The 15,717-nt window shown below is 52.9% G+C and overlaps 1 protein-coding gene across 1 annotated transcript in view; it reads right to left on the bottom strand.

Annotated features, from left to right (window-relative positions):
• Positions 1-556: 556 nt before the first annotated feature.
• Positions 557-15,717, bottom strand: part of PTGIS (prostaglandin I2 synthase) — a 59,715-nt gene continuing 44,554 nt past the window's right edge. Inside the window, exons 7-11 of the mRNA XM_029917963.1 lie at positions 14,151-14,332; positions 6,652-6,820; positions 5,531-5,712; positions 3,851-4,002; positions 557-1,173 (exon numbers count right to left, since the gene is read on the bottom strand). Coding sequence (XP_029773823.1) covers positions 1,029-1,173; positions 3,851-4,002; positions 5,531-5,712; positions 6,652-6,820; positions 14,151-14,332 — 830 coding nt within the window. The 3' untranslated portion in view covers positions 557-1,028. The remainder of the gene's footprint in view (positions 1,174-3,850; positions 4,003-5,530; positions 5,713-6,651; positions 6,821-14,150; positions 14,333-15,717) is intronic.

Raw genomic sequence — 15,717 nt, forward strand, 5'->3', positions numbered from 1 at the left:
GAATCCATGTGCCCCTGCTTCTCAGCTCTGGCCAATAGCTGCCCGTGGAGACGTGGGCCCAGTGTGGCCAGATCATCCATGTTTGCAAGAGAAGCCGGTCATTTTAAACGGACTCTTCCAAGGACGACATGATGACAGCTAATGTATATTTTCAGAAGTCTGGGCCAAACAAAACAGGTCTGCCAATGGGGTGTGCTGCAGCCAGTGCCTCCAAGCTAGAGTAGAAAACCAACACTTCCTCTTTCTCTGGCTCGACCAGGGAGCCCAGGGAGCCCAGGGAGCCCTGGCAGGATCCTTCCAGCGGGGCCAGCCTGCTGGGGCTGTCTTTCTTATTCCCTACTGGAGTCTCGACTCCGGGAAAGCTTTCCCACCTGGAGCCCTTACGTCTAGAACAGAGAATCGAGCCCACTCTACGGGAGGTGCACGTGTCCTGCACCTTGAATGCATTCGCCTTTGGGAAACCTTCCTGAATTTTCTCAAGCATCTGTATGAATGGAGAGGCGGCGAGTGTCTGGCAAACGGGGCGCCCGGGGAAGCAGACAGTCTAACAAACTCGTGTGGCTTTAGCTAGTTTAATAGTAAGTCAGGGATAGAGTCTATTTCAATGGACACATGGCTAGGCCCTGGTTGGCCTTCTGATGGCCAGCATCTGCTCTGACAGGCTAAGGCCTGGACCACACCGTTGTCAAGGACTTGGCCCCTTGCTGGGGCCAAGGCAGAGCCATCAAGATGAGGGCGGGGGAGCAAGGTGAGCTGGGAGCAGAGACTCATTCTGGAACTCGACCATCGGAGCAGGCAATCCACAGAGCTTCCGGTGTCCCTTCTTCATTCACCCCTTCTCAGCGTCCCTTTGTTCCCCTCCCCTGGACACAGCCTTCTAAGGAAAATTCAGGAAAGCGTTCATGCTGGCACCTCGGAGTGTTCAAAGCTCCTGAACCCAGGGGAAGTGCAGACACAGAAAGCCCGGGGTGGGGGCGGCAGGCTGGGTGGAGGCAAGGGTGCGCCGGAGCCCTGTCTGCTCCCGGAGCTCACGGCCGGACGCGGTAACGGACGGGCACGTCGTGTTCCGGCTGCATCAGCCCGAAGCCGTACCTGCTGAGGTCAAACTCGGGGATCTCCACATCTGGGTTCATCAGCTCCAGGTCGAAGTGCACCAGCACCAGGAACACAAATCTGCAGAGAGATGGTGTTCAAGGCGTGAAGGTCTGGAAGAGTTGGGGGTCTCCCCTAAATAAGGCAGGAAGGCGATGGCTTCCTCCGGAGTCTGACCCCAGCTCTCGCACTAGGAGACGTGGGAGGACAGCCAGGGAGCACGGGTGTTTCCTGCCCAAAGTCCACGAGCGCCTGCACATCTGCCAGCCAGTGGCAAGGAGGCCTGCCGACCAGTTCTGCCAACAGGCGGTGACCAGGGATGATGAAGGTCGACTCCACACCAAAGACTGCTCATCCAGCACGAGACGGTCAGTGTGGTCTCTGCTGACGGCTGCGTGTGCCTCGTGCTGGGGTGGTGGAGCGGGGAGACAGGGAGAGCTTGGCCTCCGGGTCTCTGTGTGGAGGGGAGGGACCCCCAAACCCACCACCTACTTCACAGGAGTAGGAACGACACCTCTGCTGTGGCCGGCCAGAGACTTGGGGGTGGTTTGTTACAGCAGCGAACTCAGTGGCCCTTTCTGACCCCCCTGCCCACACCTCTCCCCTCCCCTTGTCCCCCACCCACCCAACTCCAGGAGCCCTCACTGTCTGCTCTGGTCAGGGCCACTAAACCAGAGGCTCCTTTGTGAGCTCAGGAAAAGTACCCCTGCCCAAGGCCTCTTACTGCCATCTGTGCAGAAACTCCTGACGAGCGTACAAGCCAGGCCAGGGTGTAATCTGTGTGCTGGTAAGTGCGGAGGCAGCCCTACCCCGGCCCACCTGCCTCAGCTTACCTCCCGCCGCCTGTGTCAGTGGGGTCAGCACTGGATCCTCCACTGCTCAGTGTCCCTCCACCACCGCAACCCAGGGGCCAGTGTGGGGCTGAGGACTCTTTCATCTCACTGAATGGAGAGCGGGGAAGGCAAGGACAGAGCCAAGTCCATGCCCCAGGCAGTGGAGCTGGATGAACTCAACTCTGCCTCTTGACCCTCACCAAGTTTCTTTCCCACCATGGGCCTCAGATTCCCTGTCCAGTCAAAGAAGGTCCAAGAGGTGGGACAGGTCCCTCCCGGCTCTGAAGCTGGAAGATGCTAGAGGTCAAGTTTATATGGGTGGGGAGCTCCGTGCCCACAGCTGGATTGGGGTCCTGGTACCTCCCCTCACCAGGTGCATGATCACAGTGCAAATGATCGGACCTCTAGTCAGTGTGAGACTGACCCCTCCCTAGCAGGGGTGCACAGCAGTGAAGGGAGACAAAAATAACAACAAATTAGCTAAGTCACTGAAGCGCGAGGTGCGAGGCACTGTGCTAAGCACTTAGTAGCCATGATCTCTTTTTAACCGGTCTGAAAGGTCTGAAAACCGTATAAGGTAACAACTACAGTCAGTTCCGCCACAACACTTTTGAACAGGTGAGTCTGTTCTGACCTGATGGATATACTGGGGCCCCGAGGAGGTCTCGTGCAAATCCCCCATTTGCTTACGGGTTTTGTGTGCGAGAGGCACGAGGAGAATGCAGACCCACGCCCAGCTGAACCCACCGAGCACACACCCACACCCACACACCTGAACTCTCTCCGAGAGCAGGCTCCGCTCTAGGGCTGGCTGGGGCGCCACCCCTGATGGCAGGTGTCCGATTTCAGGGGACCCTCCTTCCATGTGTCACAGTGACTGCATAGCTACAACCCGCCCAGAACCCACTTCACAAACAAGCTGCGGGTGGTTTTCAGAGCAAGCTCCACACTTAAGGTACCACCGAGGTTCTCTATCGGCCACAACACGTGTGAGCCTACATGACCATCCTTCCCCTGCGTTCTTATCTCGCATGTGTTACTTAGGTGTTTTTGACTGTCGGAGCCTGGCCCCATTTCCCCCACAGTCCCTGTTGATTTTATTGTGTGGTTTCACATGGGCGTGAGTTTTAGGAAGGCGCATGAAGCCGAGAAACAAAAGGTTAATGCAATGTGTCCATCCACTTAGCATAATTCATGCACTTTAGTAATAGTAATATTAGTAATTATAATAACAACTAACACTGATTAAATGCCTACAATGACCCAGGCAGTCGGGTAAGTACTTTGGAAGACCTAATTCCTTCATTCTGGCGCCCCTGGGATACAATAGGATCAGCACCCGCGCTCTGAACAGTTGAGGAAACAGGCATAGAAGGTCACTCAGCTTACAATGACACAGGGGCAGGACAGGACAGATGGCATAACCCTGTTTCTGGCCCGGAGGCCAAGGCTCTTGGGATCCAGGGAAGAGAATTTATACGGCGCTCCGGCCCACAGGTGTTGAAAGAACCCAGAGGGAACAATGACATTTGGCCAGTTCCTGCCGAGAGGGCTCTGAGCACGCACAGCAGCTGCGGAGGGACAGCAACGGTCAGCTGCACAGAATGCCCAGTGTTCAGTATTCTGGGAGGTTGGTATTTGGACACCAGGCTTGGAGGGAAGAGCTCATTGCCAGATCAGATTCCTTCAAAAGAGATCAAAAATCTGGCTTTTTCTGTGAGATCTCTGAGTCTTAAAAGTTAGCATACATTTTTAAAAACACAAATAAATAGATCTGTGGGCAGGAGATGGCTCATGGGCTGTTTGGAGCCTCTGCCCATTTCCTGGCTGAGAACCCTTGGTCCCCAGAGAGGAGGGTGCATGCCAACCAGCTGGAGCAGGAGCCCCCTCCCCCCGGCCTGCACCCGCCCCCACCCCCCACTCACTGTTTGATGCTGCTGATGGCGTAGGCCTTCCCCAGGCACTGGTTGTGCCCAGCTCCCCACGGCATGCTGTAATGTTTCAGTCGCTTCCCGTCCTTGTAAAAGTCTTTCTTCTCTGACCCATCAGAGTTCAGGAATCGGTTATACTTAAATACCTGAAATAAAAGGAGGTCCATTTCTGGCTCCACCCCCACAACATGTGCACAGGAAGAAAACTGTGTGAGGGTGTTCAGTGAAGCCTTGTTTAGAAGAGGGAAACACTGAAAACAAAGTAAAGGTGAATCAATAGGGCAGTGATTAAAAATCTACTGCAGCTTGGGGTGTGTGGGTGGCTCAGTCAGTTAAGCGTCTGACTTCGACTCAGGTCATGATCTCATGGGTCGTGAGAGCCCCATGCCGGGCTCTGTGCTGACAGCCTGGAGCCTGTGTCCCTCTCTGGCTCTGCTCCTTCCCTGCTCATTCTCTGTCTCTCTTGCTCTCTCAAGAATGGACATTAAGAAAAATTTTTTAAATTACTGCAGCTTTTTAGAAGGGTGAGCTTGGTCTGTGTGTGCTCACACAGAAAGGGTTCTTTAGAGTGGCTGAGTTAAAAAGGTAAGTTTCAGACTAGCATATATTATGTTACTCTGTTCACACACTATTTATTCATATGTGTGTCAGTGTGTTGTATGTGTTTGTAAAGGCATAAAAATAATTTAAAGGATACACTCCAAACCATTGTTAGTGAAGTCCGTATAAGTGGAGAGTAAAGGAAATGAAGAAAAGTTTTTACTTTTAAATGTACGTGTCTGTAGATATCTACTTTACAAGTATATATTACTTTGGCAGTGTAAAATTTAAAATTAAAATGATTTTTAGAGGTCCCTGGCTGAGTCAGACGTAGAGCATGTGACTCTTGATCTCAGGGTCATGAGTTGAGCCCCTCCTGGGACACAGAGATTACGTAAATAAAATTATTTTTTAAAAAGAGAATGTCCATTTCCTTTGGTTACATTGTAGAATGGTAAGGTGAAGACTGTGTCTGAAAACAGAGCCTGGTACAGAGTAGGAGCTGGATGAAAGATGGGTGGAAGGGTAAGTAAATGGACCAGTAGATAGAGAGATGCAAGACTGAGTGGGTGGGTGGGTGGATGAATGAGTGGGTGGATGGATGGAAAGATGGATGGATGGATGGATGGAAGAAAGGATGGATGGATGGATGGATGGATGGATGGAGACGGAAAAAGGGGATGGGTGGGTGGACAGATGAGTGAGTGGGTGGATGGATGGATGGAATGGTATGTGGATGGATGTAAGCACAGGGGCCTGGCTCATGATAAGCACCCAAATCTGTTAAGAGATTGTGAAAGTCTGACCCATCTCAAAGTCTGAGGAGAGACAGAAGTGTTGAGAAGCTGACATAAGATTCTGAAACAAGGAAAATTGCTCAGCTGTCACTTACAGAGCATTCCATGCATGCCAGGCAGTGTGAGGTCCTTTCTTACATGCTCTCATTTAATCTTTCTGACAACCCGATGAGGCAGGTGCTATTGAGGGCCATTTCACAGGTGAGGAAAGACACAGAGAGGTGAAGTAATCTGGGCATGGTCACACAGCAAACAAAGAGCAAGGTGGGCTGCCACTCAGATCTGGCTGGTCCTGAAGCCACTGATTTTTTCCCATGGCCCCTGGCATACAACTCACCTCTGGGTCTGTGTAGATTTCCGGGTCTCTCTGGGGACTCAGGAAGGGAAAGAGGAGGAGGCGGTCGCCACGTCGCAGGCTGAATTCCCGCCCATCTGCCATGGGCATGGCCAGGTCCACCACAACCTCCCGGGTAATGAAGGGCGCAGCAGTGAGCCTGAGGCTCTCACTAAGGACGCTGTCTGCATGGGCAGTGCCAGAAAGGTCAGCAGCCATCCTCCGACACACGCAAATGCCACCCCCAGCCCTCATTTTACAGAGGAAGGTGGCCAGGCTCAGAGAGGGTGCGTAACTTGCCCACCATCACCAAGCAAGGCCAAATGATGAGATATGATTACTGTAGTCCTCAGATCTTGGATGTAATGAGGGTTCGGGTCTGATGCTAGAAGCTGTGAAGGACTGTGGGAGCCAAGGAGACATCAGGGGAGACTAGGGAGAGCAGGGCCATCAGTACTGGTTGTTTCTGTTTGACCAGCTGACATTCTGCATCTGGAAACAGCTCCCTGGTTTTCCTCTGGAGACTGCCCCTCTCCCACCGTCAGGGCTGTTGACCTTGCTCCCAATTCCATGGGCTGTGTGTGATTGGCCAATCAGAGCGTCCCAACCCTCTGAACCCTGCAATTGGTTCAGGATAAGCATGTGACTCAAAGAGAACCAGCCAATGAGACACAATCCTGGGACTTTGGGTAGAAGCATTTCAGAGAAGCACTCCCTCACAGGACTGACAGCATGTCAGCCTGGACCTGCTGGTGGCCATCCTGGGGACCCGAGACTGGAGGCAACGCAGCAGGGCAGGGCCCAGGGCGGGAGAGACGGGTCCTAATGATGTTGTTGTTAAAGCACCTGGGTCCACCTGTGCCTGAGGGTAGCTATCCTTTTTCTGCTTCAGTCAGTTAAGTTAGGTTTTCTGCCACTTGCGACCCAACATCTACTGAGACCATGAGTCCTGGGCAGCTGAGTGAGGGGCACAGAGATACCAGGTCTAAGAAGATAGGAGGTCTAGGGAGGCCCTAGGTCAGAGGACACTGATGGATCCTGGATGACAGGAGTCCTTGCTTGGAAGGGCTGAGGGGGCCCAGGATGGCCCAGTCTTTGGGGCTCATCCAGAGGGTCTGTCTCACCGAGCACAGGCATGCTGTCCAAGAGCTTCTGGGGGAGGGTAGTCATTTGTGAAACAGGTTCCTCTGCTCCAGACAGGAGCTGCTCGAGCTCCCCACGGACAGCAGCCAGGGCCCCGGGATTCTTGAGGAGGAAGAGCAGAAGCCAGAAGGCAGCAGGACCCATATTGCCCTGCAATGAGAAGAGGCCTGTTATACCATCAACAGGGTCTACCTGGGGAGAGCCGACTGGTCTGTGCCCAGGACACTGCCCTGGCCCAGGCACAGGGGTCAGCAGGCCTGGGTTCCCACACCTGCCAAACCTCTAGGCATGACTCATGTTTATCTTCAGCTCAGGACATCACCCAAGTATGTTCTGGGGCTTTGGTGTAGCCCAATGCCTGCTTTCAGGGCTGTTCTTGGCATGCCTGCCCTTGAGCAAAATCATGGAGCTGAGCTCACACAGGGGATCTTCACAGCTAACTGGCAAAGTGGTGTCAGTAGTAGGAACAAGGTGGGTCAGTGAAGATTGTTGTTAATATCTAGGATGACCGACTCTCCACCCTTCCCTGTGTCCGTGCCCCTTGCCTCGGACTTTGGCCTGGCTTCCATCTCCAAGGCAGAGTGTATTTCCCCAGCCCTGAATGTGGGCTCTGCTGTGAGTCGCTTTGACCCACAGAACTGGCCAGAACTGACAGAGTGGCAGCTCTAAGCACGGGCCTTAAGAGACCTTGTGCATTTCCACTTGCCCGGGAAAGTGGCCCCACGTGGGCCGGCTGTCCCCCTAAGCCTGCTCAGAGCAGCCGACGTGCAGCAGACCCGCACACGTGTGAGTTAAATACTCATCAGTGCGTGCCACCGAAGTGTTGTGGTTGTTTGCTACACAACAATAGCATCTGATGTGATACCGGGTATCGACTTTCAAATGTTCGTGTTTTGTGTATGTGTGTCAAATGTTCGCGTTTTGTGTATGTGTGTCAAATGTTTGTGTTTTGTGTATGTGTGTCGCGAAGAAGCACTAATCAACGATGACCACGAAAGCTAGTAATTTCTTGAACAAAGATTATGTAAAAGTCCCCAATAGTTCAGTAATTAAGAAAACAGATTAAATTTTCTTGCTCTAGGGGCACCTGGCTGGCTCATTCGGAGGAGCATGTGACTCCTGATTTTAAGGTTGTGAGTCTGAGCCCCACATTGTGTGCAGAGATTACTTAAATAAATTAAAAAAAAAACCTACAAAAAAGTTTTAATTTCTTGTTCCAAGACTTTTCAGCCTTAGCTGAACATTTTAATATTCAGGTATTTCACACTAAAATGTGCGTGGGGTGCCCTGAAATGTGCCCCAGGCACGGGTGGGTACCAGCTACCCTTGATTTGGGGCACGGTTTTGTCTACATCCCTTCTTGATGATAGTCATTAAATGCCGTATTTCCCCAGGAATTCTATTACAGACATAATTGCACACAGACAAAAGGACATTTGCACAAGGATATCGATGATCACAGTGCTGATGTAACAATGGAAAACTGGAAGCAAACCCGGTCTATCAATAGATCAATGAGATAAATGATGCTCCAGCCACAGGACGCCGAAACAGGAAGTCATTAGAAGGCAGCTGACTCTGTGCACGGACGGGACAGTAGCCAAGATACGCTGAAGCACAGGGACGTGGACAGGGGTTCGCTGGGCTCCTGTCTGTGCGGGTTTGGAGAGGGATCCCGTGAAGCCGCACTGACCATCTCTACAAGGAGTCTCTGGGACCGAAGTGGGGAGGGCTGGGAGGGAGCGTCGGGTTCTGATTCTTACTACATATGCCCTTTTACACTGTCTGAATTTTTTAAATGGATGCAGTGCTTTTAAGCCAAACAAAAATGGGGTAATTTTTATACTCATCTGCAATGACATGGAGAAATGTTCATGAAACAATATTAAGTAAAATCAAAACTTGGATTTTAAAAACTGCGTGATCTTAGGGCACCTGAGTGGCTCAGTTGGTTCAGGTCATGATCTCATCGTTTGTGAGATTGAGCCCCAAATCGGGCTCTGGGCTGATAGGACAGAGACTGCTTAGAATTCTCTCTCTCTCTCTCTCTGCCCCTCCCCTGCTTCTGTGCACTCCCTCTCTCTCTCAAAATAAATAAATAAACTTTAAAAAAAAATTTTAGGGGCACCCTGGGTGGCTCAGTTGGTTAAGCCTCCGACTTCGGCTCAAGTCAGACCTCACGTTTGTGGGTTCGAGCCCCGCATCAGGTTCTATGCTGAGAGCTAGCTCAGAGCCTGGAGCCTGCTTCCAGTTCTGTGTCTCCTTCTCTCTCTGACCCTCCCCCTCTCATCCTCTGTCTCTCTGTATCAAAAATAAATTTTAAAAAATTAAAAAAAATTTTTTAAAAACTCCATGATCTTCATTACAGAAAAAAAAAAAACAAAAAACAACACGTACTGAAAAAGGCAGAAAACAAATGGACCAAAGCATCAATGATGGTGAAACAGATTTTGTCTTTTTCTTTAGCTACTGTGAACTCAGCACCAGGGAGGGGGCACCTTTCCGCTTTCCATTCTCCCTGAAGCAGGCAGCATTGTCACCCGTTTCACTGAAGCGGCAAACAAAGGGGCTCAAAGCTACCTGCTGAATAAACCTCTATATCCAAGGCAGCCTGGCAGGTGGGCTGGCGGAACCCTGGCCTGGACGGGGCGGACTTGGGTTCACATCCCAGCTCCCCACTTTCTGTGACTCTGGATGAAACACTTCCCACTCTGGATCTCAAAACCTCCCTCCCGGTAAAATTGGGTAACATGCTCACTCCTGCGGTGGCCACAGGGCTCACGGAGACTGGGTACAAGCGACCTCCACCTGCTGGGCACAGAGCAGGTGCTCAGAAGCGGTTCTCCTCCCAGTGCCCCCCCTCTCCTCCCCTACCCCCCTTGAGAACAAGGTGGGGGCCCTGGACTCTGGGATTTCCTCTAGCACTTCAGGTCCTACAGAGACAAGCAAGGTCACTTGCTGTCCATCACTTAAATAGCCAGGGGATGTAGGTGATAAATAATTCAGCCTGGGGTAAACTCCGTGCCAAGGCCATTTTGTCTTGCCTGGACAGTCTGATGGGGCCACCGCTTGTTACTCACAAAACATGAGGGGAGCATGAGGCTTCTCAGTGATCTCTGCCTTCCAGAAGAAGCTGTGGCAAGTTAGGGAGGTGGCAAAGCCGGCCTTCCAGCCACTGCACAGACGTGTGAGTGTGCACGTGTGTGTGATCACACCTCTACAAGAGATCTTGAATTCACCACCTGGAAACTGAGCTTTCTCCCCCAGGGCCTTGCCTCAGTTTACCCAGGAGAACATGTCCCGTCTAGCCCCATCCTCTACCCCTACAGCCAAAGTCCATTTACCCAGGAGCACCGGTCCTCTGCTCTGCCTTTTCTGTGAATAGCTGACCTCCAGGGGGCGCTCACAGGGTACCAGAGGCAGCACTGGGGTCCCCTGCGCCACTCTGTGGCCACCTCACCACACAGTCAGTAGGAGTGGGGGACACATGCACCCTGCCTGCCCTGTATGCACTCCCCTGCCTGTGGGTACCAGCACCCCATTTTCCTACCTCCACTTCACTCTGATCATCTGGAGCTGATCCACGCCCTCCAGACCTCAGGTGTCTCGCAACCTGGGCTGGGCCACTCAGTGACACACCCAGAGGGAACATGCGACCCGGGCTGGGCCAATGAGCCTCAGACTTGGGATTTGTGGGAGAATCCATGGGAAGGAGAAGCCCTCCTCCACGGGGCTGCTGGCACCCTTCACGGCCACCCTCTGCCAAGGGACGGGCGATCACAGGTGAAATCTCTTCATTTTTTGTTATTAAACAAAATTCTTTTTTTTAGGGTCCACATGGTCACCCCCCACCTAATGGCTCAGAACCAGGAGGGAAGCCTGGGCTGCCGGGCTGTCGTGAACTGCTCTCTCCGCCCACCTCACCCTTTCAGAGCCTGGACCTGGGCCTTGGATTGCAGCCCACCGGGCGGCCCTCTAGGTCCCTGGGTGCTGAGCCTCCGGACTTGCCTCTGATCTGACAAGAGCAACCACAGCTCCCAGCTCACCACCTCTCAGAACTTCTGCAGTGGGTCTCTGGGCGGCCTCCTCCCGGCTCCCCTGCCACACCTCCAGACCACTCCTCCTCGGTGGCTGTGCAGTCTCCTCTCCATCTTCCTGACCCCCCACGGCCAGGGAGGCCAGGGGCTGGGTCCCTCCCCTTTCATCCCCCTGGGCCCCTGCGGCCTTCAGTCCAGTGGCTGCCACTGGACCAACTACCCCAACAAGTCCCAGACGCACCTCTCCCTCCTGGACCTCAACCCTGAACTCCGTATCTTCACTCCAGCTGTACCCCCCACCCCCACCCAGTTCTGTCAGACTCCGCACGCCCAAAACCAACCTTCTGATTTTCAACCCACAAACTTGTGCCTTTCACCATCTGGCTCATCCGTTAACAGCATCTCCATCCTTCCTGTTGCTCGGGCCGAAGCCCGTAGGCCTCACTGTGGGTACCCTCTCTCAACGTCCCCTGTCCGACAGCAAATCCTGTTGGCTCTACCCAAAAATGTGTCCAGAATGCCCTCACTCTCTCTCTGGGCCTCGGCACCTACCCTGGTCCAGCAGCATCCTCTCTTGCCTGGACACGGCAGTGGCCTCATCTCTGGGCCCCCTGCTTCCACGTCCCCCACTACAGCAGATTCTCAGTAATGTAGCCAGAATGATCCCTCTAAAGCAGATGCAGGCCACGTTGCTCCTCTGCTCAGAGTCCTCAAAGAATTCCTCTCTTGGCGTAAAAGCCAAAGTCCTCTCCCAAAGCCCACAGGGCCCTGCTATCTATCCCATCACCCTGATCCCCACCTCAGGGCCCTTGCACTTGCTGTGCTCCCTGCTTGGATGCCCTCACCCTACGTATCTGTGTGGCTCCCTGGCTCCCTCCCTCCTGTTATATTTCTGCTCAGTTGTGACCTTCCTGGTGAGGTCTTCCCTGGCCACCTATAGAAAGCAGCCCCACCCCTCCCCCACTTTACCAGTTCTCCACAGAACTTACTACCTTGACTATAGTCCATATGCTTACTTGTTTACCAATTGTCTTCTCCCAGAATATCAGCTCATAAGGGCAGGGATCTGCTCACTGCTCTATCCCCGGCTTCTAGAACGGTGCCCAGCCCAGTGGGCATTCACTAAATCGCTGTTGAACACGTCTAGTGATTACAAGTTTTCCATCATCGCTTTCTCCCATCCTCAGCACAGAGCCTTGAGAAAGGTACTGACTGCTGTCTTCATTTACAGCTGAGTAAACTGAGGCACCAAGAACTGAAGTGACTGGTTTGCCAGGGAGTGGCAAAGTCAGGGTTCAGACCCAGGCAGGTCAGTCACAGAGCCTGTGCCTGACACCACCGGGCTTCTCGGCAGCTTGGCTGCTCTCAAGACTCGAGCTCTGGAAGCATCTTCTCACCTGCCTGAACTCTGCACGCCGCCAACGACTCAGACTCAGAGGACATCCTGTCCCCAAGCCCCGCTCAGCTCTCCTGGCCCCGCCAAAGGCTGTTCCCCAGACTCTGCCACTCAAGCCCCCAAGCCGCATCCAGTTCTGCTGACAGAGATCATTCTGCAAGGGATTCTGAGGGCAGAGGGGAGCTCCAAGTCTCTGCCCATAAATATGTTATTAGGCACTAATGGGGCCCCAACTGCTGATTAAACCCGGCCTTCGCCCCTCGCCAGCCTTCGCCTGCAAGGACAGTTAATGGCTCCGAGAGAAAACTAAAAATAAGCTGCGAGTCGATGGGAAGGGAATTACCCAGAAACGTTGGGCTGTGCAGCTGTTACTGCTGAGGATGGGCCAAGAGAAGGTGCCGGACTCTGAGATCCAGGAGAGGGTGGGAACCAGCCCCGAGAGGGAGCATCCTTAGCCCTGCTTTCTCTCACCACAGTATCTGGTCTGTTACCATGTCCACTGGCACTGTCCTGTTTCCAGAATTTCCTCATCACCGCCATGACCACCATCTGGTCCTACCACCACCATCTCATTGGTGTTCCTGCTTCTGCCTTTGTTCCTCAGATCCTGTCTTTCCTCTGCTCAGAATATTCCCAGGCTCCCACCTCACCCAGAGAAAAATCCCCGAGTCCTTACTTACTGGACCTGCATGCCACCCATAATCTCCTCCCTCACCCCCCCCTCCGGCCCCCCACTTCAGGCACACTCAACTCCTTGCTGTGGCCCAAGCACTTGGTATGATGCAACCCCGGGGCCTTTGCACATGCTGTTTCCCCTACCCAGAATGCTCTATTTCCACATCTCTCCCAAGCCCCCAACTTCAGCTGTTTCTTATCAGCCAAATATCTCCTCCTCAGAGTCCTCCCTGACCACCTCGGTGACAACAGACCCCCAAGATCTCTCTATTCCAGACTCCATTTTACAGCCCATATATCCGGATCTAAATTCACCCCTGGGTGGCTCAGTTGGTTAAGCGTCTGATTTTTTATGTTGGCTCAAGTCATGATCTCACAGAGTCAAGCACAGAGCCTGCTTGGGATTCATTTCTTCTTTCTCTCCCTCTCCCCCTGCTCCTCCTGCTTGTGCAGGCACACACATGCTTTCTCTCTTTCCCAAAATAAATAAGCTTTAAAAGTAAAGTAAAATAAAATAAAATCACCCTACATGTACTTCCTTGACTGTGCACGCCCCCCCCCGCAGCTAAAACATAAGCAACAAAAGCCTGTCTTTGAGGTCTATGGTGAGTACTCAATGGAACTTTTAAATAATTCTTCAAAATGACTGTTCTGCCTACTTCAAAAATGTCAAGGTCGTGAAAAACAATGAAATGCACAGAAACGGTTCCACATTAAAGAAAACTCAAAAGACGGAATGACTAAAGGCGCCATGTGATCCTAGACTGAATGTCAGACCAAGACAAAGCATAAAGGACATTGTTGGGACAAGCTGTGACCTGAGCGGGGCTGTCTATTGGATGATGATCCTCTATCTGGGTTAATTGTCCTGAATGTGATCATTGTACTGTGTCACGTAAGGGAAACTTCCTGCTCTGAGGAATGTAGGCTGAAGGAATTAGGGATGAAGAGTCATGATGTCTGGCCCCTGTTTGCAAACAGTTCAATAAAATAACCGCAGTAGGAGAGAGGAAGGAGGGGGGCGGAGGGGAGAGGGAGAGAGAGAAGGCACAGCGGATACAATGTTACAAACTAGGGACTTACGGTGGACCGTATATGTTCATTCAACTACTCACATGGCTTTTCTCCAAGTCTGACGATTTTCCAAAGTAAAATAAATTAATCCTGAAGGGTCCCGTTCATGACACTGACAGTTAAGAAAGTCCGGGAACTGGAGCAGACAGCCCACAGCCACACGCATGTGGAGACACACTCACAAACGCACGCACCCATGCACACTCGCACATGTGCCCGAGCACACACACGACGCACAGGTGCACAACCACCCCAAGTGCACCCACCCCGCGTGCACCAACCGCACGCCCGCGCCCACCTGCGTGGCCCAGAGCTGCAGCACCATGGCCCGGGCCCGCATGGTCTCCGGCACGCCCAGCTCCTCCAGGTGCAGCAGGTAACTCTCCAGCCATCTGCTCCGGTGGGCCCGAGCAGCAAGTCTGGCCGGGGACAGCAGCTTCCACAGGTGACCTTTGACTCTGCACGCGCGGTCCTTGTCCGCTACAGGGACAGAGCACAGAGGCGGGTGGGGGTTACAGATCGACCCCAGGCCCAGGGCCACACAGCCCTGATGTCCCACGAGGCCAAGGGTCTTCTGGGTGTGACTCCTGGGGGGGGAAGGGGGAGAGGATCCAAGAAAGGCCTATAAATGCCAACTTGTTATTCTCTATCTCACCCTCAGTGGACAGGAGTGAGGGGCCCTGTCCTGCTCACCTCCATGTCCCCAGCCCCTGGCCCATTGTAGGTGCTCTGTCAATATGCATTAAACGAATGGTGTTTCTGGGGTGCCTGGGTGGCACCCGATTTCAGTTGAGTGTCCAACTTTGGCTCAGGTCATGATCTCACTCACGAGTTCAAATCCCACACTGGGCTCTGTGCTGACAGCTCAGAGCCTGGAGCCTGCTTCACATTCTGTGTCTCCCGCTCTCTCTGCCCCTCCCCCACTCCTGCTCTGTTTCTGTCTCAATAATAAATAAAAACATTAAAAAACTTTTTTAATGAATGGTGTTTCTTCCACAGCAGGGAAGGAACAGGAAGCACGGAGCGGCGCTCTCCCTTCCCAGCTCCCCTCCCTGGGCAACGCCAGCCCGTGTGCCCAAGGAGACTCAGGAGACACGGGAAATAACCTAACTGCTATCAAGAGGGGACAGACGGGTCTAGGGGGTCTCAAACTCTACCTCCAGGGAAGCCGGTAAAGTAAATGAAGGAGGAGGGCCAGGGCGGGGCCATGGGGAACAGGAGGGTCCAGGCGGCCCCCAGCCTGACAGAGGACCTGGTCCCAGCAAGGAGCCTGAGCTCTCAGAAGGAAGTCTGGACGCTCACAGGGAGTCTCCCCGTGTGTTTTAAGGTCAGCGTGTGGGCAAGCGATGTTCCTGTCCAGGGCCGCCATTAAGTACACAACAGGGTGTTACGCCCTAGAGCGCCACGGGCCGGGGAACCCGAGGTTCAGATCCAGACGGGCCGGGCGGACGGTGGAGGGTGCGAAGCCAGGTGCTCACTGTGGAGACACTGTTTCACTACAAGACACTGTCATATTTACAGATGTCCGTGCAAGCAAGAGCTTTGGTTCTTGTGCAACCACCCCTGGGAAAAGTGGGCGCCGCTCTGCGTTGTTACCAAACTCCCAAGGACTAGAGACGCTCTCATTGGTCTTTTGGAACCACGAAGCAGTGTTTCCAGAAGACCCATCCACCCAATGGTTCTAGACCGGGCTACCCATTACAGGGTATTTGAAAGGGTGGAAAATGTAGGCTAAACTTACATTAAAATACACATGTATTTTTAAGCATATTAGTTACATTTTCAAACAGCATGCCCCATGTGCTTTTCTTCAACCTCTAGACCTTTTCAGGTGATGTACTTCTCACTTTAATATTTAATATTCA

The sequence above is a fragment of the Suricata suricatta genome, chromosome 12, assembly GCF_006229205.1.
Source record: "Suricata suricatta isolate VVHF042 chromosome 12, meerkat_22Aug2017_6uvM2_HiC, whole genome shotgun sequence".
Classification (NCBI taxonomy): domain Eukaryota; kingdom Metazoa; phylum Chordata; class Mammalia; order Carnivora; family Herpestidae; genus Suricata; species Suricata suricatta.